The sequence below is a fragment of the Neopsephotus bourkii genome, unplaced genomic scaffold, assembly GCF_033783945.1.
Source record: "Neopsephotus bourkii isolate Nb327-2 ecotype Australia unplaced genomic scaffold, CSIRO-AGI_Nbou_v1 NB_1663, whole genome shotgun sequence".
NCBI classification, from domain to species: Eukaryota; Metazoa; Chordata; class Aves; order Psittaciformes; family Psittacidae; genus Neopsephotus; species Neopsephotus bourkii.
Window position 1 is genome coordinate 8,734,657 of NW_026902137.1, and position 25,136 is coordinate 8,759,792.

A 25,136-nucleotide genomic window follows, 5' to 3' on the forward strand; every position below is an offset into this window, starting at 1 on the left:
TTCCTACAGTGTGAGTTCTGGCAGCTTTCACAATGAATGCATGGAAAAGGCAGCACAACTTTAAAAAGAGATTTCTTTTCAAACAAAGAGATTCTGATTGTATTTATTACACATGTCAAGAGAAACTAAAAACACGTGGGATATTCATCATCTCTAAAAACACACTTAAGTTCAGCTAACAAAAGCATTCAAATACTGTTAGGAACAGAGTGGGACATTTATCTTAATCCCTCCTCCCTCAACAAAGCCAAACCCCAACCACCATGATTTCTACTTAGCAATGAGTAAACCAGCCAAATGTAGATGTGGATGTAGTAGCCTGCTATTTCAGGTAACAACCACACAGCGCTCATTGCTAACTGGTTCTTGGCTGTAGAAGCACTTCTATATTTTGGGTAATGCATGTGCTACTCTTTCAATAGTTGCAGTTCCGTTAAAGCATTAACCCCCTCCTTTAGGCAACCTGCAGAAAACTGAAGTCTTTTCGATAAAACCATCACCATCCTCTTTTATTAAAATGGAAGAAATAATCTGCAGTACCTGTCCAGGGCAGTGGCCACGCTCTTCTTTCCCCTGCAGATTCCAGACAGGAACACAGGTTTGTAATGAAAACTTATAACACAATATTGTTCTTTGTTATTTGCCTGGGAAATTTCTGTAATGTTTCTTTGTACTGAGAACTCAAAGCAACGGTAGAATGCTTGTGTCTCCTATGCTTTGTTCTGTCCTAGGATTGCCTTTATGTAGCTTAAAAAAAGGAAGAAAAAGAAAATGCTGAATTTAAAGCAGAACTCTAAGCTGGATTTTAAGCAGTGCACCTTGGCGTCAGCATTCTGGTTAAGGGAAGCAGAGAGCCTGGAGCAGAGGAAGCAGTGAGAGGTTAATCAACCTGGTACTGGGATCCATTTGTCTCACCCACCGAAACCAAGAGCGAGCAGTGAACATGGCTGCTCTGAACACTGATGGTGTAAATGTGTTGTTCAACTCCTGTTAAAGAACACCCAGCACAACACTGCTACCGTATCTGGGCTCCCAAGGCATTTGTAAATTGAGGATGGGAGGCTATGAATGCAAAAAGGTTCTCAGACTTCCAGCCCTGCTAGAGAGAAGCCAGCCCTTCAAAGCCGCTCTGAACCCTGGGTGCGCCTACAAGAGCAGGTTCTCCTCCCATTGACTCATTCATGATCAAACAAACCAAGATGTGAGCTGGCTTCAGGAAGCTCGAGCTGCCCTACAGAGACTCTGTGGCTATGTCACCACCTATCTCTTTCCAGTCCTGTCTAGCCATATTTAAATCTAATATTAGGTTGTCCCTGGACCTGGAGGGGCAGAGCCTGAAGGAACATTGTGTATTATGTCTCTTGCTGTAGAGTCATGGTACACAGGCAGCTTGCCACCCCCTGAATCTCCTCAGGCTGAGATCATATTTAACTTCAGGGAGAATTCAGCAAGAAGGAGATGCAGGAGACTGCAGCAGGCAAGGCTGAGAGGGAGACTGCAAATGCAACAAGCCCCATCCATGTTGAAATGGAGCATGTGGTTGGTACTCAGCTGCCTGACGGAAGGTTTATCAACAGTACAGCCAGGCAGTGCTGTTTGATACACAACCAGTTCCCTGCTCCAAGACCTCAGAGCAGCTTTTCTCCAACACGCAGTACTTGGGAAAAGAAACTTGGGAACCCCATTAGCACACACATTAAATTTTGCACCTCCCAAAATCAAATTGTTCCTTGCTTTTTGCAGTCCCCACCACAGCCTCAATTCCCTGAATTGCATCTGCTTTCCAGGGTGGGAATGTAAAGTGCATGGGTGGGGAGTAAGAAAGGCAGCGACGCTGGGGAAATGAAAGCTTTCATCTACTCCAGTCTGGAATCTGATGAGTTATTACCTAAAGAATTAAAGAATATGACAAAGACATTATTATTAAGCCATAAAATGCAGCTATGTATTTCAGACTAGATGACAACAGAGATGAATGAATACAAAGCTGTGTAGTGTGGTATCCTTGATCCATTTGATCCCTCCGCCTCCAAAAAATACAACACAAACCAGTATCCAAAGTAGCAATCCATGCTCCACCTTCTCCAGGGACTGGACTAGGAGCCCCAGCCAGCGTGGTGGGGCTAGGACAACAGGCCTCTCTACCCATCAGGAATGAAAGAAGTCACTTTAATGGTGACTGACACATTAATCGTGTCAGATGAAGTCCTGGACATATGAAGTCCTCTTTGCTTATAAGAAATCTACGGTAGAACCCCACCCCTTCCACTCTTCTAAGTTCCTTCTCCCTTGTCTCTGAAAGGTAAAACATGGCAATGCCAGAGAACCATTTGATCTAGTGAGTTGCCTTTGATGTCATCTCCAGGGAAGCGTGATTGTAGGTGATTATTCTGCCTTTTGAGGCTCATTGCTCATGCCTTTATCGTTTCTTTTTGGTTTCCTTCTTAGGTTTCTTGCTTATCTGCGGAGCAGTCGCCTTTGGCTTCTTCACCGTCTCTGAATTCTTGGGCTCAAAACTCTCAGAGTCCTACAAGAATCAATTGAGAAACAGTCAGTAACTTGTTCTTATGATTTGCTGACAGCTCGCTTTGGGAATCTGAGTATAAGCCAAAGGAAGCAAACGCTGGGTGTCCCTGTTTGAACACTTCTACATCAAACTGAGCCTACGTTTAATGAGACTCAAGCAGCACCATCTCTGCTTCTCCTGCATGTGCTTTTTGATGAGTGTCAGTTTATGCACAGAAGCAGCTTGTTACCACAGAAGCCGTTAAGAGCTGAAGTGTCTAAAACAGCATTTGGAAAAGAAAAATAAAACCAACTTTAAAGGCAGTAAAATCAACGCTAAATGAAAACGATTCAAATTAGGAAAGGGAGAAGATATCAGATAATCACCAATGGAAACATTCACGGTATTTCTGATAAATGTTAACCATTATCATGGGCAAGACAAAAAATACCCCCCCCCCCAGCAGTAAGAATGCAAAGTTCAAAGCCTCCAAACTGAGCCCCAAATCCAGGGAGGGAATTGCAGGCAAAGCTTTTTTCACCTGGACTAACAAGGAATGCTTAGATTTGCTGCTTGTTTCCTTCAGGGAAGATGACAGATAGTATTTCAGCCCTGGGAAATAAAGTCTAGTTATCTTGTAAAAACACAAGGGAACAGCGCCAGTCTCATCTGAGAAAGCACACACATGCAGATTGCCTCCTTTCATTAAATGCATTTGAGTATAAATATTGCTTTAGCATCTTGGTTTCTATCAGTCAGTGTGTGCCAACTGGAAAAGGACACACAAAAAATGGCTGAGCAAGACGTGCTAGTTTCAGGCTTCCAAGACAGCGCTCCAGATAATGGAGGGGGAGGCGAGCATCCGACAGTATCCTTTTAATCAAAGAGCTTGGTTCAAACATCTCTCAAGTTACTGGGCTATTAAGGGTTCACATCTGTGTGGCTTTCCAAGGAAGGAGACTTGGCTGGCTTTCCAAGGGCTGTAATCAGTGTACGGAGAGCCAGCAGGCTCTGGAGGAATGGAGCAACATGCAGTATATTGCTCACAGATGCAGCTGCCGTAAAGGGAACACTGCTGCCTTCTAACGTTCAAACCAAGGTAGACTTCAAAGCCCAAAGCCTCTAAGACAGAGATCCTACTATCCTATCCAGACTCAAGCATCATTCCCAAGATCTGGAGGGGGAGCCTCTGGTGTTCACAGTCTTGTAAATTAGTCACATGGACAGTAAATCTAGAGGACATGTGGAGAAACTAAAAAGTAGAGCAAGCAAATGTCAAAGCATGCTTGCAAACTCAAATAGTAACAGGTCCATGAGTGTTAGCAGTTTAATTGCACGCCTGGTCTTCATCTTCACACTTCAAACTAAAGCTCTCACTCTTTCCAGCTTTCAAGAACCAGGTTCCTCAGTGCTTCTTAAATATTTATCAGGGGAAACCATGGACTATAACAGATGGGTGCTGGTGGCTGTAGAGTAACAGTGCAAGACTTGCAGTGCCACTGCATCGTGACCAGCAGCCATGACCATCATCTCCCTGCTGGGAGCTGCAGCTCCTGAGCAGGACAGAATGCACCCATGCTGGGGCAGTGTCACTAAGCCAGTACATCAATGCAACTTCACATCACACCAGCAGTTAAAGGTGGAAAAGTTGGGTCATGAACTACATCCTTCACACCATGCCTCGCCCTCAGGCATTCCCTTCCTCACATAGGCTGAAAATTTCCATGCTTCCTTCTGCACAAGGCAGATAAAGATAGCCTAAAAACAACACTTCCCATGCTGAGTTGTGACTGAAAATACACCACAAGCATTTAGATGAAATCTGTATCAAACCACCAAACTTGCTGCCTGATCACCAACACTGAAATCCCTGTCCCCAGCACATGGAGCTCTCTTATCCGAAAAGCCAGGGGGTTGCAGGTCATCCCAGTGGGGTCCAGGTTAGAGGAACAGGAGTCCTGTAGCTGCCTTCAATCTTTCACTTTAACCTTTTCCTGTACCAACTGCATTAAAGCATCCTTCACTTGGCGGCATAAGACTGGGTGTCAGTACTGAAAACTGCCCTCCTCACACTGGAAACCCAGACTGGTCTGTGTTGAAAGAGGCCTTAAAGCTCACCCAGCTCCAACCCCTGCCACAGGCAGGGACCCCTTCCACTAGAGCAGCTTGCTCCAAGCCCCTGTGTCCAACCTGGCCTTGAACACTGCCAGGGATGGGGCAGCCACAGCTCCTCTGGGCACCCTGGGTCAGTGCCTCAGCACCCTCACAGGGAAGAGCTTCCTTATATCTAACCTGAGTCTCCCCTCTGTCAGGTTAAAGCCATTTCCCTTGTCCCTACAGGCCCTTGTCCGAAGCCCCTCTCCAGGTTTCTTGTAGTCCCTTTAGTCACTGGAGCTGCTCTAAAGTCTCCCCAGAGCTTTCTCTTGTCCAGGCTGAATAAGTCCAGCTCTATCAGCCTGTTCCCAGAGCAAAGCTGCTCCAGTCTTCAAAGCATCTTTATGGCCCCCTCTGGACTCCCTTGAGCAGGCCCACACCCTTCTTACATATCTTAGATACCTTGTATATCTTAGAATATACTAGAAATATCACCTGTATCTTGTTCCCAACAACTTTATACAGACTAGAGCCCAAAGTAATTTCCTGAAAGGCAAGTCCTGCTAAGGGGAAACTGGCAATTAATAAAGCAAATCAACATGTGGACAATCTGGTGTTGGGACTAAAGCCACTTCCTGCATGGTCAGGAACACCATGTACATTTAGCACACCTTGCCAGTGCATCAGGTCACTTTTTTCACTGATACTTAGAGAGCCCCTGGCTCAGGTATTTGTTCCTGACCTTCTAGTACAGTGGTAAATCACAAGACAAAAGCTGAAGGTGGGAAAGCTGGAAGGAGGGAAAGAGAACAATGAAACTGTCATCAATCCCATCACTGTGTCTCCGTTAGCTACTCAAAGTTGCCTCCCATCCTACTTCCTCCAACTCTGCCCATGAGTATTAAAGAGCACTGCTTACTGTCTTATGGGATTTGGACACTGGCAGGATTATGGCCAGCACACAGATAAGCTGGAAAATGGCTCCAAAGAAGAGTCCGTAGCGTAGCACATTCTCCAGAAACGTGGGCTCAGGGATTTCAGGTGGGGAGAAATCCAACTCAGCAGCCATCGTGGGTGCACCCTTCTCCTCTAATGCTCTCAAGAGGACTGGTTACTACAAGGAGGGAAAAAAAGAGCAATTATTTGCATAATGTCTTCAGGTATTCACTTTCCATTATCAAAAAATGATGGACTACCTCATGCAGGTTTGTTGAAGACATACTTGACCTACAGAACCAATAATAAAGAGGGAAATGAGTGTTACATTTTATTTGGATGCTTCTCTTTTACCACCTGCCTATGAAAACAGTGCACCAATGCTACTATCAGTTCATTTGCAAGTGAGGGGAAGACAAACACAATATGTACAATGTTCATGAAACAGTATAGGAAAAGCTCAAGAAGAACAGATTTCTCCCTGACTTTCATGCAAGATGACTATTACACTGTATATGTGGTCACAGCCTTGTTAGTTTAGATGGTGTACAAAGCCAACTGCTACTTAAACCACACAGAAGGTAGATCTGTTGAAGACAGAGGATGTATTTAAAGTTAGGCAAGGTTTTAATGGCTGGTTACACACAATGCCTTGAGATGGTCACACAGGTAGTTTGTGGCAGAGTTAAACATTGACCTCCTGTGTCCCAAGCTAGTTTCTCAGCCACAGGACCATCCTTTCTTCCTTCCTTTATCTTTTGCTAATGGAGTAGTCAATTCATTCTATGAATGAGTAATGGCTTTCTACATTAAGGGAGAACTCTCCTGCCAGAATCGCTGGAGCACACCACAGAAAGTCCCAAAAGGGAAATTCGGTTAGTCTGAGATGCCATCAGAGCTCAGCTGTGATTACTGTCTGAATCAGTTCTCCTGACCTGGGTGAGCCTGGTGCATACTTATTGAATCAGCAGTACTTACTGATACTTACAATTCTCTGTATTACAAAAGCTTGGGTGTGAGATTGTGCTGCGTGAATGTTTCAGCTGAATGGTCCTGATCTGCCTCATAGAAATTATCTCTAAAGCAGGTTCTGTATTTCTCAGCCTAGGAGATTTCTACACTCTGCTGAGTGATCTAGTTCAGAAAGATGCTAAACTTAAGACTACAATCTGAGTAAAGTTATAGTTGATAAACTTAAGACAATTCAGTGCTATTGCATAAAAGGCAAGTGTCATTCGGCAAATGTCATGACATACTAAAAGGAGTGGTACATAAGTTACAAGAAATAATTTTAATTCAGCTGAAATGTGGGATATTATTTTGAGCTCTGAAAGAGAGGGGAAATTCCAAACTGCATGAGCTGCAGCCCCAGGAAAACAGAGACTGTGGAATCCCTGTTACTGGTGATTCAGAGGAGCAGAGCAGATAAGCCTTCACCTGGGATGGGGTGTGAGTGTATATAATCCTGCCTCCAAATCAGGCACTAAGAACAAGCGAACTCTCATGGTCCCTTCAGGTCTGGACTTCAGTGAAAGGGTTGGTTCTTTTTTTCCTCAAATTCTGATTAAAACTCAGTAAGCAAAAGCCATGTGGGACCCGTGCAGAAAGCCACAACACACACTGGACCACTCAGACTCAGCAAGTCCCAACACAGCCCCAGAGGCTGCACAGGGCATACCACAGTGTCAACAAAGCATGAACGTGGCTCATCCCTAACTGCTTTTAAAGTTAAAAAGGCCCTCTCCTCCAATCCACTAAGGCAACAGCTCCTCAGCAAGAAACAGAACCATGGGAAACTTCACCCTTGAATTGCATTTTATCACAATGTTATTTATGGGGCTATCTCTTGAAAACGTTATTCTTGCCCACCCCCTTCCTCGAACAGCACAGGAAGGGATGTGGCTTCATTCCTCACCTGGAGTTTTCTCAGGACAAACTCCTACTGAGAATCCTGATTCATATACCAGAAACAGAGCACACAAAAATAAACTAGAAAAAGAAACTAATACAGTGAAAACAAATAATCCTCATCTTCTGCAAGTCTCCTCCTCCTTTCCCCTTTTCTGTTTCGCTTCCCTTGAGGGTATTAGTAATTCTCTAACAAATCCCAGGTGACGTGACCAGCATCAGGAGCTATCAAGCAGGCTGGCAGCAGCTGCCACTACCATTTTAAGCATTACCCCATGAAATATGCCCAGAGGACCTGACATCGTGCCCCAACTAGTCAGTGTCCTTGCTTGCACAGGAGCCACAGCAGGCAACCCCCATTCCGACTTATCAGTGGACCTAAAGTAATGCTTGCAAAATTCTTCCCTGCTTTAAAACCCCTGTGGTTAACACAGCACCCAAACCTGCCCAGGCAAGGAGGCTGGAGCTTACATACATGAGCAGGCCAAAGCTGAACCTGGGGGAAGCAGGCTTCAGCCTTCCCCACCATACCCAGAAGCTTGCATTGGGTTTCCTCACTGCAAGCACAACCTCCTTGCACTGTACGTTACAGCTTGTCCAGCAGTTCCCTGGATGACAATGGAGTTTTCCTCCCTGCTCCCGAGAGGCTAACAGTTTTATCACCTCTTCCTTGGCTGCTTCTTCTTCTTCACAAGTTATCAACCACGTTTTCCTCAGACCACCTCACCTATTAACATGGCTACAGTTAAAGTAACTGTTCTTAAACTGCATTTAAAGATGGGTACTCCTATGTTAGACCCTGAGAAGACACTTCTCCTTCACCCCTCCAGCTTACTTACCTGGTCTCACAGCAGCTACCACCTCTCTCCACAAACTTAGCCATCTTGCTGGAACATCACAGCAGAAATAGGTCACAAACAGATCACAAACACGTGCACTTTGCTATGGGAATTGACTTTGACTATTTGCCTCTATCAGGATTTTACAGCAAACACCTACCCCTGCACAAAAGGGTGCAAAGCCAGAGCTGCACCACAGGACCAGTGAGGGGCCACTTAGGGCTACAGGCTTGTGCTCTTCCACAGTGCCACCACTGAATATGCAACCATCTCCCTAGACACAGGATCAGACCCTATCATACATAACTGTGTGTTTTCAGGATCAGGGCCATAAAACAGCCACCTCAATGGAGCTAGGGCACACTCAAACCTTTCTTCTTGCTGTCCTGTGTTTCCCAGCTGGCATCTTCAAGACCTAGCACTATATAAATAATCACTGTAGGACAAAACTATAGAAGCACTTGAAGTGATAGGCATTATCTTCCTGTTGGGGTGGAAAAAAGAGCAACGGTATTGGTGCAGAAGACAAAAGCTGTTGTCAAAGGCAAGAAATGACTTAGTAGGTGCTAGGATGGAGACTGGCCCATATGGCCTTCAGGGGGATCTGCGTGCGCTCAGCACCGCTATAAACAGCCATCACCGGGGCTGAACAGCCCGGCTGCAGGCTCACGGGCCCGCTGCCCCCAGCCATACGAGGGTCCGAAAGGAGAAGCAGCCGTGCAGCCTCAGCGCAGGACACACACACAGCTCCTCCTCCCTTCTCCACGGGACCGCGCTCTGCCGCTTCTACCCGCCACCAGCCCGGCTGCAGCAGGAGGAGCGGCCGCTGCGGAGCCGGCGAGGAACCCCTGGGGCAGCGCTCCAGCAGAGCCCCTTCCAGCAACCCCGATACAGCCCCCAGACCCCATCCCCGGTCCGCTCACCGCCCCGCTCGGCCAGGCCTCACCGTGCCGGAAGTGATCTCCGCCCAACCGGAAGCGGGCCCCGTCCCTAGCAACCGCCCGGGGCGCCGCGTTGCTAAGGGCGGCCGGCGGGGAGGCTCCGCCGCTCGGTTCCTGCCGAAGGCCCCCGGGGCCGCTCGGCTGCTCCCGCCCCGGCTGGGGCCTCCTGGGGGTGCCGGCACCCGGGGGTCCCCACAGTAATCAAGCACCCCAGGGTCCGTGTACTCACCCCCTCCATCAGTGCGAGCTCCTTAATCCGCACCATCAATACCGTGGCCTTTCAGTCCTGGCGGGTTTCTCTTTACCCACAAGGTTTTGATGTGCTCCCGTGAAGCGCTCTGGCAGTAACAATTAAGCCACACGCTTCTGGCTTTGCTTCTGGCCAGGGATTTATTTTGTTTTTTAATATTCCAATTCAGCATCCAGCTCTGAAATGGAGATGTCTCGATAAGATGGAAAATCAGCTTGTGCTCTGTTTGGCTCGTTTGTGGTATTTAAAGAATGTGATTTGTTTTGCCCTTTTCCTAACCCTAAAGTGTCAGGGGTGCCAGGGTAGTTTTGCTGCAGAGCTTTACTATCAGAGAGCCTAAATACTCTGGGGAAAACCTAATCGGTTGCTTATCTACTGAAGGGAGTGAGGTATGGCATTTGAAATGAAAGGATTATCTAGGCTGTTGCCAAGCATTTGAATTAAACGGATATTAATGAAACTATTTCAACGGTTTTGAGCAATTGGATTAAACACCTTTCATCCTTTTTAGTGCAGAAGCCTTTACAGACAACTGGAGAATGCACACGGCTGCGAGCTGCAGAGGCCAGAGACACCTGGACGATGAAATTCTTCTAGTATAAAAAAACCTAAAGAGAAAAAGACTCTTAAATAATTACCAGAGCTTTCACTGCCCCTGGTGAGCGGCTGCACGGGGTGAGGGCTGAATGCAGAGGCTCAGGGAAGGTGGTCGGTTCTGCCCTTTCCGCTCCCAAACACTGGCTGTTGAGGACACAAAGGTACTGAATGTATTGTGAATGTCAGGAGAGATCCTCTCAGTATTAAATTCCCCCCAACACACTGAATTTGGTGGTGCTGCTGCCCACACACCTTCTCATGGGCTCTGATCCTCCCACTTTGATGTTTGCCCACCAAGGGGAGAAACACACACTTGGATTCCAACTGATCCGGTACATTTCCTTCATTCTCCTCCTCTCCCCCAACAGAAACAACACTACTTACTCTACGTACAAAGAGGTAAGTGGGATTTGCAGATCTGATGCAGCTCCTGCCCATTCCCTCTGCTGCTATCCAGCCCCTGAGGCTGTGGAATCCAGCAGCACCAGCTCTGCTCAGGAGACACTCGCCCTTCCAGCCGCAAGCAGGTGGTGCCATTAGCCTGCTACGGCTGCCTGTCACCAGCACCTCACTGCCCCATTCCATTCAGCTGACTGGGGAATGATTAAAAAGGAAGCCATTTATATATATATATATATAAGAGAAGATATTTTTCCAAAGCCCACGAGATGTGAGTGGGTTTCAAAGCTTAAATTGATTCAACAAGCAGAAATGTCCATTTTGTGAGCACTCAATTCTAAGCAGAGACAGAGCTCAGGCATGAAGTGTTTCTCCACATCCAAATCATCCTTAGCTTTTTTAGTTCTTTCTACAGGTCTCCTTTCGTTTGCACTGCAGTGTTTCCTGCATGTCTTTGCAGTGAGACCCGTTTGCTATCATTCCTTAAACATGTATATCATATACTCATGCACCAGTCTTTTCATCCTCAGGTTGCATCTTACTCAGCCAGGAGAAAATTAATTACAAGTGCTTTCACTTTTCAGCCCTTACTGGAAACATGGCCTTCCTCATTCCCTCTCCATAACCAACACTTCACTTTCTTGGTACCAGTAACACATCTCATTAAATTCTAAGTTTTATCAGAAGCTTTCAAACTGCTTTCCCAAGATGAGCAGAAACAGCAGCATTTGGATTCTGACTCAAAACCAAGTGACAGAAAACACACAGACCAACACCCAGGTAGGAAGTGGTGGTGCTGGGGCAGTCACTGCAGCTCTCTGAGCAGAGGGTGGGTGTTCACAGACCCTGCCTTTACTCTGCTTCTCCACCCCAAAGGTCTCAATGTTAGGACTGAAGCTGGCTCTCTCCAGCTGTAATGTGCTGTGTGTAACCTTCTAGCTCCTTTCCTAACTGAAATGAGAGTGGTAAGACCAAAGAAAAACTCCTTAATTACTGAGATTCACTTCTGGCATCTGAGCAGCTGGGATTGGAAGAGGAAGGAGGTGGTGTGTAGAGAGCCAGAAATTCAGGAACCAGTAACTCTTGAGCCTACAGCTGAGTATCACATGCTGATGTCTGGCTGAAAGTCTTGGCGCTTCACTTGGGTGATGCTGAAACGCCCCAGCAGCTCTGCTAGGAAATAAACAGCACCAGACAGGTACGAGCTCTATACATGGATCTCACCCACAGAGCTCTTCAGCCTCCTGACAGATACACACCTCGCTGGCTGGTGCCATTTGTTCCTTTGTACTCTCAGTGCTACATTAACGTTTGAAGATGAAGTAGGCTTTTCAAGCAGGCTTTAAGCACTATGAGACAGTCCTTTCTAACGGCACTTCTTGCACATTTTGAATTACTGATTTATTTTGCTTATTTCAAATCTGATCCCATGCCTCACACTCATCCAGAGGGACTCCTTACTTGAGATCGGTTTGATAAATGTTTGTGTTCAGCTTCCTACCAATCCGAATTCCTCAAGGGAAAATTCTCCCCAGGAAATCTACTGATCTTCAAAGGGTTGAGTCAGGAGGATCTGAAGATCCAAACCCCCACAATTTATCCTGCCAAAGTGAAGAAACCAAGTCTCATATGGTTTCTTAATGGCAAGTCTCACCTGCTGGGTTTAAATTTTGGGTTGTTTCTTCCTTAGAAGAAATTGGCAATGTGGGACAAATCCTGTCTTTCTCATTTTATATTTCCACAGAAATCATGTAATCAGAGACTGGTTTGAGTTGGAAGGGACCTTAAAGTTCATCCAGTTCCAAACTCCTGTCACAGGCAGGGATACCTTCCACTAGAGCAGGTTGCTCCAAGCCCCTGTGTCCAACCTGGCCTTGAACACTGCCAGGAATGGGGCAAAAGTGATTGCAAACTTAGGAATGGAAGCTCCTGTGTACACACTGGTAATGGACAATGTAATCAAATGATTGATGATGAACTTACTTACGCCTTAGTTCTGCCACTTGGGATATTAGAACCAAAATATGTCACATCCTTCCTCTAAGATGGCAAACCTAGGCAAAAGTGTAACTTCTAAGGCAGTTCTGTTTGATTTACCACTAGAGCATTTGTGGTAAGTTAGTCACCACTACATCTCTTACATAAATAAAACCAGAGAGAACAGCTCTGTGGGGCTCTATTGGAAGTGGTGGAGATTAGAGAAGCTGGGGACCAACAGCCACCATCTGTGCCATTTTGGGGAAGTGCAGAAAAGCTTTTGATAGCTGAGAATATGGGATAGGGTTTTTTGCCAATTGATGGGTTACTTTTTACTGTCATTAGTTCTACCTCACAAAGTAAGCAGGACCATTTCACATCCTGCTCAGCTTATCTGAAGCACTACGTTCTGCACCTGGAATAGACAGGGGCCATTTTTTAAATCATGGCAGGGAGACTGGAGGAGGTAGAGCTAAGAGAAAATCAATAAATACGTGGGAAATTCTGCAGGATCCTAACACTGTTCTTTGTCAGCTAAGGACTGACACTGAAATAAAAGGAGCTGGTGTGCGCTTCACCCAAGGACCCTACAGATGCTCGGTCTGGATATGTGATCCAGCAGCAGAAGGTACCTATGGCAGCACATACCTGGCTGTAGACTTCACTGGGTTTGCACCCAGTGAGGACTTGGATTTAGAGGGCAAATAGACAGTTATCCACTGCGTGATGCTAACCTGGGAGATAATTTGAGTTACATACCTGTGTTTTGGGAGCCAGTGGATGCTACCAAAACCAGCTGTGGCAGGGACCATGAGAACCAAAACCATAGTTGCCAGCTCAAATACACGCTGCAACATGAATAGATGGATGCAAAACCAGATCCAAACAGCACTGGATCCTATCACAGTCTGTAGCATCTTCATGCAGAGACATTAGCAGCCAGAGCTCCCACTGTGGGACTCAAGCAGAGGCTGAATGCTGGCAGTAATGGTGATCACAGCCGTTTCTGCTGCAGCAGAAGTAGCCTCACTAACCAGAGAGCTCATGGCATCTGCTGAAGGAGCTCCACAAATGACCCTTGTGGGTCCTGGGAAGATACAAAGGTTCTGCCTGAAGCTGGGACAGGAAATCCTGGGAACAGAAGAGCTGCTCTATTTATGCTATTCCAGAACTCCTAAGCTGGATACACCCGACAGAGCCTGGAGGGGTTTTAGACATTTCTGCTGCCCCCTGCAATTAAATCAGAATTAATAGAGAGAGCTTGTTGTGTGAGTCTTGCTGGGTGCAGCTGTGCACGACAGGAGCCCAGCCCAGGCAGCACAAGGAAACCCCTAGCATGATAAGAGTTTTATACAGCCTTCTTTGAAAACAGCTCACTTGAGATATGAATGTGGATCACAGCCCTCCTAATCCAAGCTGGGCAGCAGGCAGCTATAAACAAGTCCATTATAGACTGATTCTCCTTGATCTAACAGATATTGCCCAGTATCTCACAGCAGCTTTGCGTAAGGCCAGGCAGAGAGAGAATCAGCTCAGAACCATGCTATAGGATAATACCTTGAAATAGTGTTGGCTCTCAACTGGTTTAACAACATGGTCTGATTCATCTGTTCAGCCAGTGTAGCACCAAGACAGTGGAAGAAAAATAAGTCATGCTGAAAAATTGGTGCAGCTGACCTCACACATGAGAGAACATGAGCAGCCTGCTTCCAAAAAGCAGTCCGCAGAGACAGAGCAAAGCTGTGTGCACCAGAACAGGGATTCTGGAAAACCACTTCTGTGCTACCCAGAAATCCCCTTCTCCAGTGCCCATGAGTAGATGATACAACTGCTATACCTGCCGGATTTGCTTGGTAGATCCTCTCCCCATGAACAGGCTGGTGGAGGAAGGCAGTAGTTCTTGCTTCTCTTCCCATTATTGTTGTGTTTCTGGATTCCACTAGAAGGACCCTGGCTCAGTTCAGGATCAGCTCGAGCTCCTGCTTTGGTCCATTCAATCTTTTCTTTTTGTGTTTTCTCTGCAAAGTGGCCTGGTCCTGATCTGTTACCAAAGGGAACATGAGCCCGTGGAGCACCCAGCAGGGAGAGCCCAAAGGCACTGGTGCACAACTGTTACTTAACACCAGAGTCACCTGGCATGCTGAGCTCACTCCAGCCTTTCCAACTGTTGGGTTATTGCTTACTGAGAGTCCATGGTTTGGAAGGAGGATGTTGCTGCACTAAGGAGTGAGCCATAATCACAGTGCTGATTTCTCACCTTGGCAAGCAGCAAAGGGGAAGAGGGTTAGAGCAGCGCTGAATGCTTCTGCTTCCCTGCACACACACAGGCACCCATGTGCACACCAGAAGCACCATCCCTCCCTGCTGCCCATCTCTGCCACTGATAGTTGTGATGAGTGCTCTGGTGCAAGGTGAAGGTATGACAGGCATGCACATGAAAGCAGATATGAGTCAGCTCACCTGCTGAAACTTCTTCCCTACGTCGAGTCACACAAGCCCCGAGACAGGAAGGTCTGGGTCCCCATCAATTCTGGGCCTTATAAAGCTGCTATGAAAAATGTGGCAGGTGGAGCTCATGCTGGCACCTCATTTTTCACTCTTCTGAAATGTCCTGGTCTTCTTGGCACCATGGTTATGTGTTCTTTTAATGGGGCTTTCACAGACCTTGTTCCAGGACTGAAAACAGCCGCAGCACCCCAGGGAAGACCCCTGCCTTTTCCCAGAGCACATGGAGGGAGCAGGGTTCTCCAGCTGCTCTGTGAGCTTGATGTGAAGCTGTGATGTTTGTGAGGGACTGAAGCATCAACTGCCCCGCTAACGCTGCAGGTGTGAGTAACAAAGGAGAAGGAGGAAAAGGCTGATAATCAAAGAAAAAGAAGACAGCAAAAAGATAAGCCCTCCTGAGTAGGCAGTGTGAGAAAGTGTTAATGGTTAACTCGCTGTCATTGTGGAATAAAGGGAAAAAATGCAATTGCAAAGGGAAAGAGAAGTTTACCTTGCAAAGCAAGTTTGCCATTCACTTCACCAGATTATTGTTGTTATTTGCTCTTCACCCTTTGAATGCTAAAGCATGCAAATGACCCCTAACGGCAGGCATAACCCTCTGCCCACAATGTCCCTGCCTGTATCCCTGCACACACACACAAAGAGGATGCTAAACACGGCATGGAAATGCAGAAGGATAATTGATTCTCTGACGTGTGGAAGCCCACAGGACTCCTGAGGGAGCACAGGTATAAAAGGAGGAGATGCACCTCGCTGGCAGCCAGAGGACAGCTGGGGGAGATCCGAGTGTCCTCCTTGCTCAGCACGTGTCTGGTACCCAAGACCCCACAGGGCTCACAGAGGCAGCTCTAGAGAAGAAGTTGTGTTTGCAACAGGGGAAGGAAGCACCCGGGCAGGAGCCGATCGAGGGAGCGCCTGTTTTCTAAGGGTAAGCATGAGCCTCTGTATGTGCATGTAACAAGATAATGGCTATATGGAAATTGGAGACAGTTAAATTACACTGAAATGCAACCAAACTGGCATCAGTAATCAGCTTTGGCAGGTACAATAGCCTTTGTATCATGCAAGACTTTTGTAACAAGTTACAGAACAAAACAGTAATTGAACTATAGGATAAATGCAAACAAATAGAATTATAATATAGATGAGCCTTGTAAAAACATGTTAGATGCTTACTGGCCGTAGCAGAGTTTTCCTCTTTTGCTATCTGGTGTGAATTCCTTTTACCCTGGAAAACAAAGGGTGTTTTACTTACCTGCTGATAAAACTGTGTTTGAGCCAAACCAAAGTATGAGGAGAAACACAACAGAGTTGTTGTACGTAACGTGAGGCAGAGCAAGGCACTGAAAAGCATTTCTGCTTTTCTAATGTAGGATTTCATACTAGAAAAGTCTGGACTTTATAAAACAGCAGGCATGGGAAATGCTTCATTTCATCTACACTGGTATTTTTAAGAGTGATCAGGTCAGGGTTTCAGAACCAGTACGATGTAAGTTACCCACCTGCCCAACATCATTTCCACAATGCTGCTGTTAATGCTGCACAGGGTGGAATGAAGCTATTAGGCTTTATCTGCTGGAATGGTGCGAAAAGCTCTTCATCTTAAGGGCAATTTATTTATTAATCATTTTTGCACATGCTGCCAGAATGGAAAGGAAGGTGTTCCTCACCTCAGGGGAACTGCGAAGGTGACAAGGCTTTGCAGAGCTTCCAAGTTGCAGGAGACACTTCAATTCCCAGTGTCTCCTCTGCAATATGGGAAGGGGTGCAGGACCTTGATTTCAGACTCCTTCCCAAGGGAAAAAGGGGAACAGAAACACCCCAAAAGCTAGGATAAGAAGCAGACTGTAGTTAAGAGAGAGAAGCCAAAACAAGACAGGAGGAAAAAGGCAAAGCCAGAAACAATTAAAAAGAAAAGAAATCAAATAATAGAGAAAGAAAAACCAAAAAAATCTCAAAGGGACAAAAAGTGGTTCTGGAGAAAACCCAGCATGCAAGGATGAGAAACCAGGTACAGAAAGTGGTAATTGGGGCTGTATCCTAGGAAATAAAAAGGGCTTGGTTTTCATTTACATGGATACATCTCAGCTCACACAGCAGCTTTCCTGGGACTGATTAAATCTCCTGGTTGACACTTTCTATAGATGCAGGTGCCAGAGTCTCCTGGTACCCCCCAACAGATGCTTTAGATCATCTCCTCTGTGTGGAAAGATTGTATTTGGGATTTGTTTTGGAGCTATTTAGGGGAGAGCAGAGAAGAGGAATGTCTTTTCAAGTTCAAATGAAAAAGAGGGCAAGCAGGAAAACTGCACTAAAACCAGAAGCCCTGTGGGTCTCTTAAAGTCACTTCTTTTGCTTCTTCTGAGCATTCCTCAGCTGTCTGAGGCAGTCAGAGCAATTCCATAACAGACCAGGTATGAGAGGAAGCCATGAGCTCACAAGAGCCAGGAGCTGCTCCCAGGGGAAGAGACAGGAAAGCTGCTGGTCCTATGCCTGAGAGCATAAGCAACAGGAACCAGGCTGAAAATGAGTTTGTGATAAGAAACCCCATTTCTTAGTGCACCACCTTTCCCCATGGCTGTTCCTGCACTTCTGACACTGCCACTAGTTCTGTTCTCTTCTATGGTACCAAGGTAAGACCCACTTGCAAGATCCCCAGTCCTTACCCAGCCTTCCCTCACTGTGTTATCTTACAGTCAGGAGAGTGGGCAGCTGCGTCTGAGCAGGAGAACAGAGCTCACTGCTGATGTTTTCCATCAGAAGGGGCCCCCTCCTAGCACCACCACCAGTAAAATCCACTGCTTGGGAAGGCTGTTTGGGCAACTAGAAGCGCAATCAACCCCTTTCCATTCAGAAGCTGCTCCTTTTGAAAGAAAGTATTGGTATACATTTGGAAGGTTGTTTTTCTTCTCTCTTACGGAGATCAAACACCTTTCTGCTCTTTTCTGCTATAAAATAAGACAGAGAACAGTGAAACTTAGTATTTTAAAGATTTCTATCCACATTCTTAAAGAATCTTTTTTTGAGCAAAAGATCAATCACTTTCAATGGAAACTCAGGAAGAGCATTCACTGAAATACCTTCCTCCTGTCCTTCGCTTCCAGAGACAAAAGCTCCTGAGGGTGTGCAGCCTCAGCCCACTGTCCTGAGTCATTCCCAGCCCCAGGACATGAAGCAGTGTCTGTCAGAAGGCAGACAAACACGGCTCAATTCCATCTCACCTTCCACCAAAGCTGGTGCTCAGGGCTGGGTAGACACCTCACCAAGTGGTGCTGGGGGCTCCTCTCAACACAGCAGCAGATCAGCCCTCCTGAAGGGATGTGTTTTGTTCAGTCCCCCCCTCTACCCAAGCACACTGACTGAAAGTTATTGTGGTTTGTCTGGCTAACCAAGCTCAGCACTTGGCCTCCCCTCACTGCCACTGACTGACTGCTCTCCATTTCAGGTGACTCCAAAGGGTAGAAGATGCTGGATAAGGCCACCCTGCTCCTGTTCCTGCATTTAGTCACATGCTCCATCTCCTCTCCTCTCTACCCAGCTCTCAGGTAAGCTGCTGAGTGTTTTGGCCATGCTTCATCCCTGTGCAAAATAAGCACATGCCAAATTAAGGTTGCCAGCACTTTGGATGAACTGTATGTGTGTTGGTGAAGCCTATTTCTTTGCCATGGCTTAATTCTCTGGGTACACTACTAGCCTAGGGGTGGTTTCCAAAGGCAGCAGGCACCTGATGGAGTATTTCAGCCCAGCTGGTCTTAGAATTGAATGCTGGGTTCTGTAAAGGGAAACTGGCAATCTCCAGAGCAGGCAGCGCCTCCAGCTCCATCACTGGTTACAGTCTGTGCCTGCAAGTCAGAACTGCAGATGTTCTCATCCATGAACTCTGCACCTCCTTAGTGTACTCCCTGTTACAAATCAATGGAAGCACAAGGTCCTATAATGTGGATTTGCACGTCTCATAGATAATGCTTTAGCCTTGTGCAAAGCCATGGCATAAGGATACTAGAACTGCTGGAATTTTGCTTGAGGGTCCTGGGAGCTCAGTGAAGAGGAAGTGTGTTTGAGGCAGCTCTATTAACCATCTTTTCACTGCTGAAATAGCTTCAGGACAGTTTCTAGTTGAGAATAGTGACAAACACCACTTGCACTACTGAGGAGATGGGCATGGCAAAAGGAGAAAGAAAAAGTGGAACAGGGAGAAGTGGTCAAGAAGACTGACCCCTGACTGGCTACTGAGCACATCTCACTGCACACCTTGGGTTCCTTTTGCAGGTACAGTCCAGGGCTGGTTGCTGGCAAGGCCATGAACTTCCAGCTACAGCGCAGCAGCCCATTGCAGAGCCATAACCCCTCAGGAAAGGAACAGGAGGAGGAGGGTTTATTAACAGACCCCACTGAGAAAAGGTTTGTACCTCACCTCTCAGCCCTGCTGCAGCCAGAATACACCAGTTACGATCTTCCCCTAGCCCAGGAGCAGACCAGAAGGCTGCTTAGTCCCACCAGCACCAAAGTCCAGGCTCCAGCTGAGCCCTGCAACTGCAGCAGGGTCTGATCCCTCACCATCACCAGTGCCCAGCTTCCTGCTGTCCCCCAGCAGCAGGGATGTACTGATGGGCCTGGTCACAGGCCCAAGGCTCCTGCAGGGAACATAATATCCACCAAGCCCTGGGAATCCATTTGCTGGTCATCAGAGCCTCTCCTTTCCACCCCTGCCAGGAGATGAAGGATGGTTATTTCTCTCTAAAGCACAGAGGACTCATTCTTACAACAGTGGGTGCAGCCAAGTGGCTTGTGCTCCCCTTAGCTGTGGGTGTTTAGGAACCTGGGTCTAACCACAGGCTAGAGACCTGCTGGAGGTTCCTGTCACCCTGTCCCAGGCACAGCCCTTCCAGGAGGCAATGATGCCACTGCAGAGCTCATAATGTCCCAGCCCCCACTCTGCCCTCTCCCAGCTTGGGGTTATCCTCCTCCTTTCCACTACTTTTCTGACCTCACCATTGCTTTTCAGGCACTTCTCCTTATTTGTTTTAGTGTGGATACTGATTAACAGACATTTTATTTTGGCTGCTCCCTCAATGTCAGAACTGAGCTCCCTCAAATCCTTTTACCCTCCAACACTAACACAGTCCAATACCAAAAGCCATTTGCTGTGGTTACCTGTCCCTGACAGCAGCAGTGTTCCATCCAGTGCAGTTTGTGATGTGAACCACCCACTTCTCACCAGGAAGGCTCAGAGAGCACGGCCTGTGCTTGTCTCTTCCCGCAGGACGCAGCGCCACGCGGATGCCATATTCACTGACAACTACCGCAAGTTCCTGGGGCAGATTTCTGCCCGCAAGTTCTTACAGACCATCATTGGCAAACGCCTCGGGTAAGCCACAGCCCTCTGCTGGCCTAGGGCTCATGTTCTGTTATTACACTGGGCACTTGCTTTCATCCAGGTAGAAGAAATAGCCACCTTCTACTGCAACAGAAGCAAGCTCTCCTGCTGTTCCATACCCCAAAGGGCATCCTCCATCCCTGTGTCTTGGATCCCCCTAATCACAACTATCATTAAGCAGCTTAATTAATCTTTTCCTCCAAGTCTATAAGTGTCAAATTAGCTGAGAGCTTTACCATAATACCAACAAGCGATAACAGTTGCAAAATATGATGAGGTTGTGAATGCTCCATCCCTGGCAGTGTTCAAGGCCAGGTTGGACGAGGCCTTGGGTAATATGGTTTAGGGCGAGGTGTCCCTGCCCATGGCAGGGGGGTTGGAACTTGATGATCTTAAGGTCCTTTCCAACCCTAACTATTCTATGATTCTATGAAAAAAGTTACAATGCTCATTCAGGAAAGAGGTATCCCTGGCCTTTGTTTGAAGAAAGAAATCAGCCTCTCCACAATGATTCAGGGAGCTCTGGCTGGATAGATCAGTTCTTGCCACTAAATAAGACCAACTAGTCACTTGAAAGCCAGCTCTGCTCCCTGTTCTAACACAGGAGCAAACAGAGCTGACAATTCCTTACTGAAATTAAGCATTAATTAAGCTCCAGGCTCAGACCCAGCAGGTTTACTCACTGTGCTGCTCAGCCTGAGCAAACCTTTCCGTGAAGGATTAAGAAGCATCTTTGAAACAAAGATGTTTCTCATCTTTGCATAACAGCAGCAGTGAGAGTAGCCCGGGAGAAAGGGTACATGGATTCCTGACAAGGCGCCAGTCTGACAGCATCCTGATGGACAGCCGCTATCACCAGCACATGGTTCTGCTGGACTTCCTGGGAGCCATTCTGCAGAATCAGAGGTAGGTGGGAATCAGTTTGTTACCTGCTCACTGCAAGAACAGGACAAGGTCCTTACTGCTGTCTGGCTTCCACATATAAAGCTGCTGGATTAATTTAAGTACACTCAGGGAAAGAATAAAGCTCTTACCTAACCCCATAACCCAGCCTTACATGGGCAAGTAGGGTGCAGATAGGAGCAGCCTGCCCTGAGCCAGCCTGCACCACATCACTGTTCTGTCTTCTCAACCCTGTATTTCAGTAAAATACCAGTGGAAAGACAACTAATTTCTCCCTCAATCCCAATCCTACCATCACTTCCCCATTCTGCTCTTTCACAGGCCTCAGGACATCTCCAGCAGTCAGTTAGAAAGCTTTCCCAGCACCCTGGCTAAGCTCATGTAAATATTTCTCCCTTTTCCATCTCCCCATGCTCTGGTGAGTACCATTCCCTGCTCAATTGTGTACATAACACGCTGCTGCTGCACTGCTCAAGCTGTTTGAAGGCTCCCCTTCAGAGACACCAACTCCCACTGCTGCCCATGAAAAACAGGTGCTTGCTGCAATTTAAGGGGAGAAAACTCCCACTCAATTTTGTCAAGTACCTTAAGTCCTGTCAGGCTGAACAGAGCACAAGTGTTGTGAAGCTGCATGTGGATGTGTGGTAACAGGCTTGGAGCCTTGTAAAGCCATCTGAGCCTGTGTGCCCAAGTGTTTAAGCTTGGCTAAAGGCAGACAAAAGCCCTTCCCCAGGAGCAGACTCTGCCTCTAGATCCCTGGGACACTTCAGGTTTTCCTTGCACTGAATAGGAGGGGAAGTCTTACTGTTTCCTGTACCCCTCACCCCTAAAAGTCATCACCTGAACCCTGAATTACACTGTAAACCCTGCCAGCCCTGGGGGGCTGAGAACTGGCAGACAGTCCAACCTTGGGGAAACCTTCACTCGTACAAACCTCAGTTGTTCTGATTGAAGCAACATCTTACTTCTGTCCCACAGAAATTAAACCTGTCAACAATACAAAGGGGCATGGAGAGCCCTGTGTGCATACTGAAGGGGGGTGGGGAGGGAGAAACTGTGCCTATGGATTCAGCTGGGAGAACGTGGCCTTGCAGCATCTCTCTTGTGATGCTTCACTTGGTTACCTTTCCACAAATAAGGTCAGCCAGGACAAGCCTCCAAAGAATTAAGACTTCTGTGTGTGCTCACAAAGTTTCCTCATAATTCTCTTTTCCTTCTGCTTCTGTCTAGAATAACTCAGAGCTCTTGGGCCTGACTGTACAGTCACCTCCACAGCAAGGAAGACGTTCCCAGGTGTGAGCAGCTAGACACTGATGCATATGCTCCTCAGATCTGTTCAAAGGAACGCACTTCTGATGCATCACTTCATTTACTTCAGTCTTTAGAGTCTCACTGCCCTCTCTAAATACTGGTCTGTGTACTGAATCAGACAAAAACCCCACCTCCATGGCTTAACCTCAGGCTGCTTTACATACAAAACCTAAACCAACCAGTACACTTGTGATCCTGGGGACATACTGTCTACTGATTAAGGCTTTCAAAGCACAAAGAAGAGCAAAATTTCTGCCAAGTCATCACTCTGTTTGAGGGCCTAATTAATGAAGCCACCCAAAGGCTCCTTTAGGCAACTTTGTACATTGATTGCAGCCTCCTCTAAATAGATGCTGATGGCACAACCACACGCAGCTTGGATCAGGGGGAGGCAAGACATGAATCCACATGTCTACCACCCATTAGAAACACCGCTGTGGGCTGCTACTGTCTCCTTGGCACCAAAACCGAACTCTAAAATGCTCAGCTAAAGTTCCTGCTCAGCCTTGAGGTGTCCAAACTGAAGCTAAGCTCTGCAAGAGTTAAAGGGAGATCCCTGTGCATCAGATTGGGCTGGCACTGTTTTAATTCAATGTGCCAGCCAGTGGCTCTGAACACGGTGGCAAGTTACAACTGTAAATGTTTATTAACCCAGTGCTCTCATGCAGCTCCTTCCTTCCCTGTCAGTCCAACTCTGTTGTTTGTGTAATAATTATGTCTTCAGAAATGTAAATAACATCACGATGGGGGCTGCTTTCCCCCCCAATTAGCAAGAAATAAAAGTTGTTCTAAATAAACCTGTCCAACAGCAGGTGAACATGGCTCTTTGTCTGTTGAGACCTTAGTTTCTTGGTTCTGAGCCCAGAACGGAAGATGTCACTCAAAGACAAGTGCCTGTGCTAATGAAGGCACCAGGTACAACACCAATACCTTCAATCAGGTTGGAAAAAGTGGCATGCAAGCATATATTAAGGTCTCTGAAACCATCCCTCCTTGCACCCAAACAATTCCTCGCTAGCATGCAGCAGAGACCAACTTATTTTTCCTCAGGTGACAGTATTTTAGGATGGGAAGCTTCAGTGCGCATGGGAATCAGTTCATACTTACAACAAATCCCTGCCACTTACATTCTTATTGTTCAGGTTGTACAATTCCAGCACTATGAAAGTATTACGACCTTCCTAGCAGGACTGGGAAACAAAAAGGGGATGCTGAGGGAGATCAGTGAAGCTGTGGCAGCAGCAAGAGCACCAGTGGGTAATCTGTTACCCCTCCACAGGCAGGCAGCTGTCAGTGAGACACGGGCCATCCTTCTGCTGCACATACAGCTGGGCAAAGAACACACCAAAGTGAAAACAACCCCAGCAGGCCTGGTTCTGAATGTGTTTGTGAATGTTGTGAAATGTATTCTATGATTCCATGTGTTCAGTAGCAGCTAACACACTTGAAGCCATTAGGACTTACTTGCTCCAAGGAAAGGCATCATGAAAAACGAAGCAGCTTCCTAAAGCAGTAAGTAAACATGGTATCAACCAGTTAAAGTTCTGTTAAGTGGCAGCAAAACTGTATGCAAACACTGGATTGGATACTCCCAATAAAATCAAAAGACCTGTCAAAACCACTCTGGCGAGACCTAAGTCTGCATGATAAATAGCTGCATGAGTGCAGCTATTTAGGTATAAAAGGGACTCAAATATTTGAGTGTTGAGTGTGCATCAAAATGAGGAGACAAATGCTCAAACTCTGGGAAATTAAATATAAAAGCAAATAAAGCAAACCAGAAAATGTCTTGAGGAATAAAAGGCCAGAAGAATAAAAACCACCTTGCCTAACGCAGAGCCAAGGAGGCAGAAAATCAATAGCAACACACACAGCTTAGAAAAGTCACATCACATCTGTGCTCACCTTGAGTAATGTACCAGAGCTCTACAGGCACAGGGAAAGGACTCTCCTAGCACCAAGCATCAGTGGAAAAACTTAATAACAAAGTGGGCAGAAACAAAATATGAGGCTCATATATGCTCACTATCATGAAAAGGAACTCCACAGTAAAACACTGTAAGTAGTAGCTTAACTGTTTCTTGCTTAAATCCATTAATCCCGCAGGACTTGAATGGAACATTGGAGATCAGGTTTTGAAGGAGTGCAGAGGAGTTTATTAAACCTCTTTGTCATCCTGTGTAACAGTCACAATGAGCACACAGGTAGGAGCTATCCCAAAGAAGAGAAATAGTGAGCTAAGTGTGAACAACTGCAACAGGGAAGAGCCAAGATGGCTTTTACAGAGCAGCCAGGCCTCACATGTGAAGTTTGTGGAGGGATTCAGCTCCACACCTTTATCCACATGCCTGCTGGTTGATAAATTTTCGTGAATCTTCAAAAGCCATTTGATAAAGTTCCTTTGCCAAAAGGCCTTTAAAGAAACTGGTCTGACATGGGACAAAGAGGCAGGGAGGAAGTAACTGTCAAGTTTCCCATGTGTTTCCCAAGCTGCTCATCAGGAGATTTTGGGCTTTGGTTATCCTTATTGGCATGTCCTTCAATAAAGCCCAAGTGTGCTGCCTGAACACTTCTTAGTATTCTTGAAGGTAAG

At 46.7% G+C, this 25,136-nt stretch overlaps 2 protein-coding genes across 5 annotated transcripts; one reads left to right on the top strand and one right to left on the bottom strand.

Moving 5' to 3' along the window:
* Nucleotides 1–1,917: 1,917 nt before the first annotated feature.
* Nucleotides 1,918–7,709, bottom strand: MANBAL (mannosidase beta like). Of its 2 annotated transcripts, none has more exons than XM_061375411.1 (3): nt 7,452–7,709; nt 5,520–5,714; nt 1,918–2,527 (listed from the first exon to the last, which is right to left on the bottom strand). In XM_061375411.1, exons 2-3 carry the CDS (start codon nt 5,667–5,669, stop codon nt 2,420–2,422), a joined length of 258 nt encoding a protein of 85 aa, XP_061231395.1. In that variant the 5' UTR covers nt 5,670–5,714; nt 7,452–7,709; the 3' UTR covers nt 1,918–2,419. The 2 variants fall into 2 exon arrangements, with proteins under 2 accessions (XP_061231395.1, XP_061231396.1); XM_061375412.1 differs by lacking the exon at nt 7,452–7,709 and adding an exon at nt 6,045–6,117.
* Nucleotides 7,710–9,740: 2,031 nt separating this feature from the next.
* GHRH (growth hormone releasing hormone) lies at nt 9,741–23,354 on the top strand. 3 transcript variants are annotated; one of them, XM_061375408.1, is made up of 8 exons: nt 9,741–9,863; nt 9,986–10,132; nt 18,398–18,497; nt 19,222–19,353; nt 20,216–20,320; nt 21,098–21,235; nt 21,554–21,650; nt 22,463–23,354. In XM_061375408.1, exons 3-7 carry the CDS (start codon nt 18,418–18,420, stop codon nt 21,615–21,617), a joined length of 519 nt encoding a protein of 172 aa, XP_061231392.1. In that variant the 5' UTR covers nt 9,741–9,863; nt 9,986–10,132; nt 18,398–18,417; the 3' UTR covers nt 21,618–21,650; nt 22,463–23,354. The 3 variants fall into 3 exon arrangements, with proteins under 3 accessions (XP_061231392.1, XP_061231393.1, XP_061231391.1); XM_061375409.1 differs by lacking the exon at nt 9,741–9,863 and having other exon boundaries at nt 9,975–10,132; XM_061375407.1 differs by lacking the exons at nt 9,741–9,863; nt 9,986–10,132 and adding an exon at nt 15,403–15,880.
* The last annotated feature ends 1,782 nt before the right edge of the window (nt 23,355–25,136 follow it).

What these genes read in the sequence shown, in the direction of transcription:
- MANBAL (XM_061375411.1), bottom strand. Translation starts at nt 5,669, where the DNA reads ATGGCTGCTGAGTTGGATTTCTCCCCACCTGAAATCCCTGAGCCCACG. An exon ending in TGTCCAAATCCCATAAGACA is followed by an intron (nt 2,528 to 5,519) that starts GTAAGCAGTGCT and finishes TGATTCTTGTAG; the next exon opens with GACTCTGAGAGTTTTGAGCC.
- GHRH (XM_061375408.1), top strand. Translation starts at nt 18,418, where the DNA reads ATGCTGGATAAGGCCACCCTGCTCCTGTTCCTGCATTTAGTCACATGC. An exon ending in CCTCTCTACCCAGCTCTCAG is followed by an intron (nt 18,498 to 19,221) that starts GTAAGCTGCTGA and finishes TTCCTTTTGCAG; the next exon opens with GTACAGTCCAGGGCTGGTTG. An exon ending in ATCATTGGCAAACGCCTCGG is followed by an intron (nt 20,321 to 21,097) that starts GTAAGCCACAGC and finishes TTTGCATAACAG; the next exon opens with CAGCAGTGAGAGTAGCCCGG.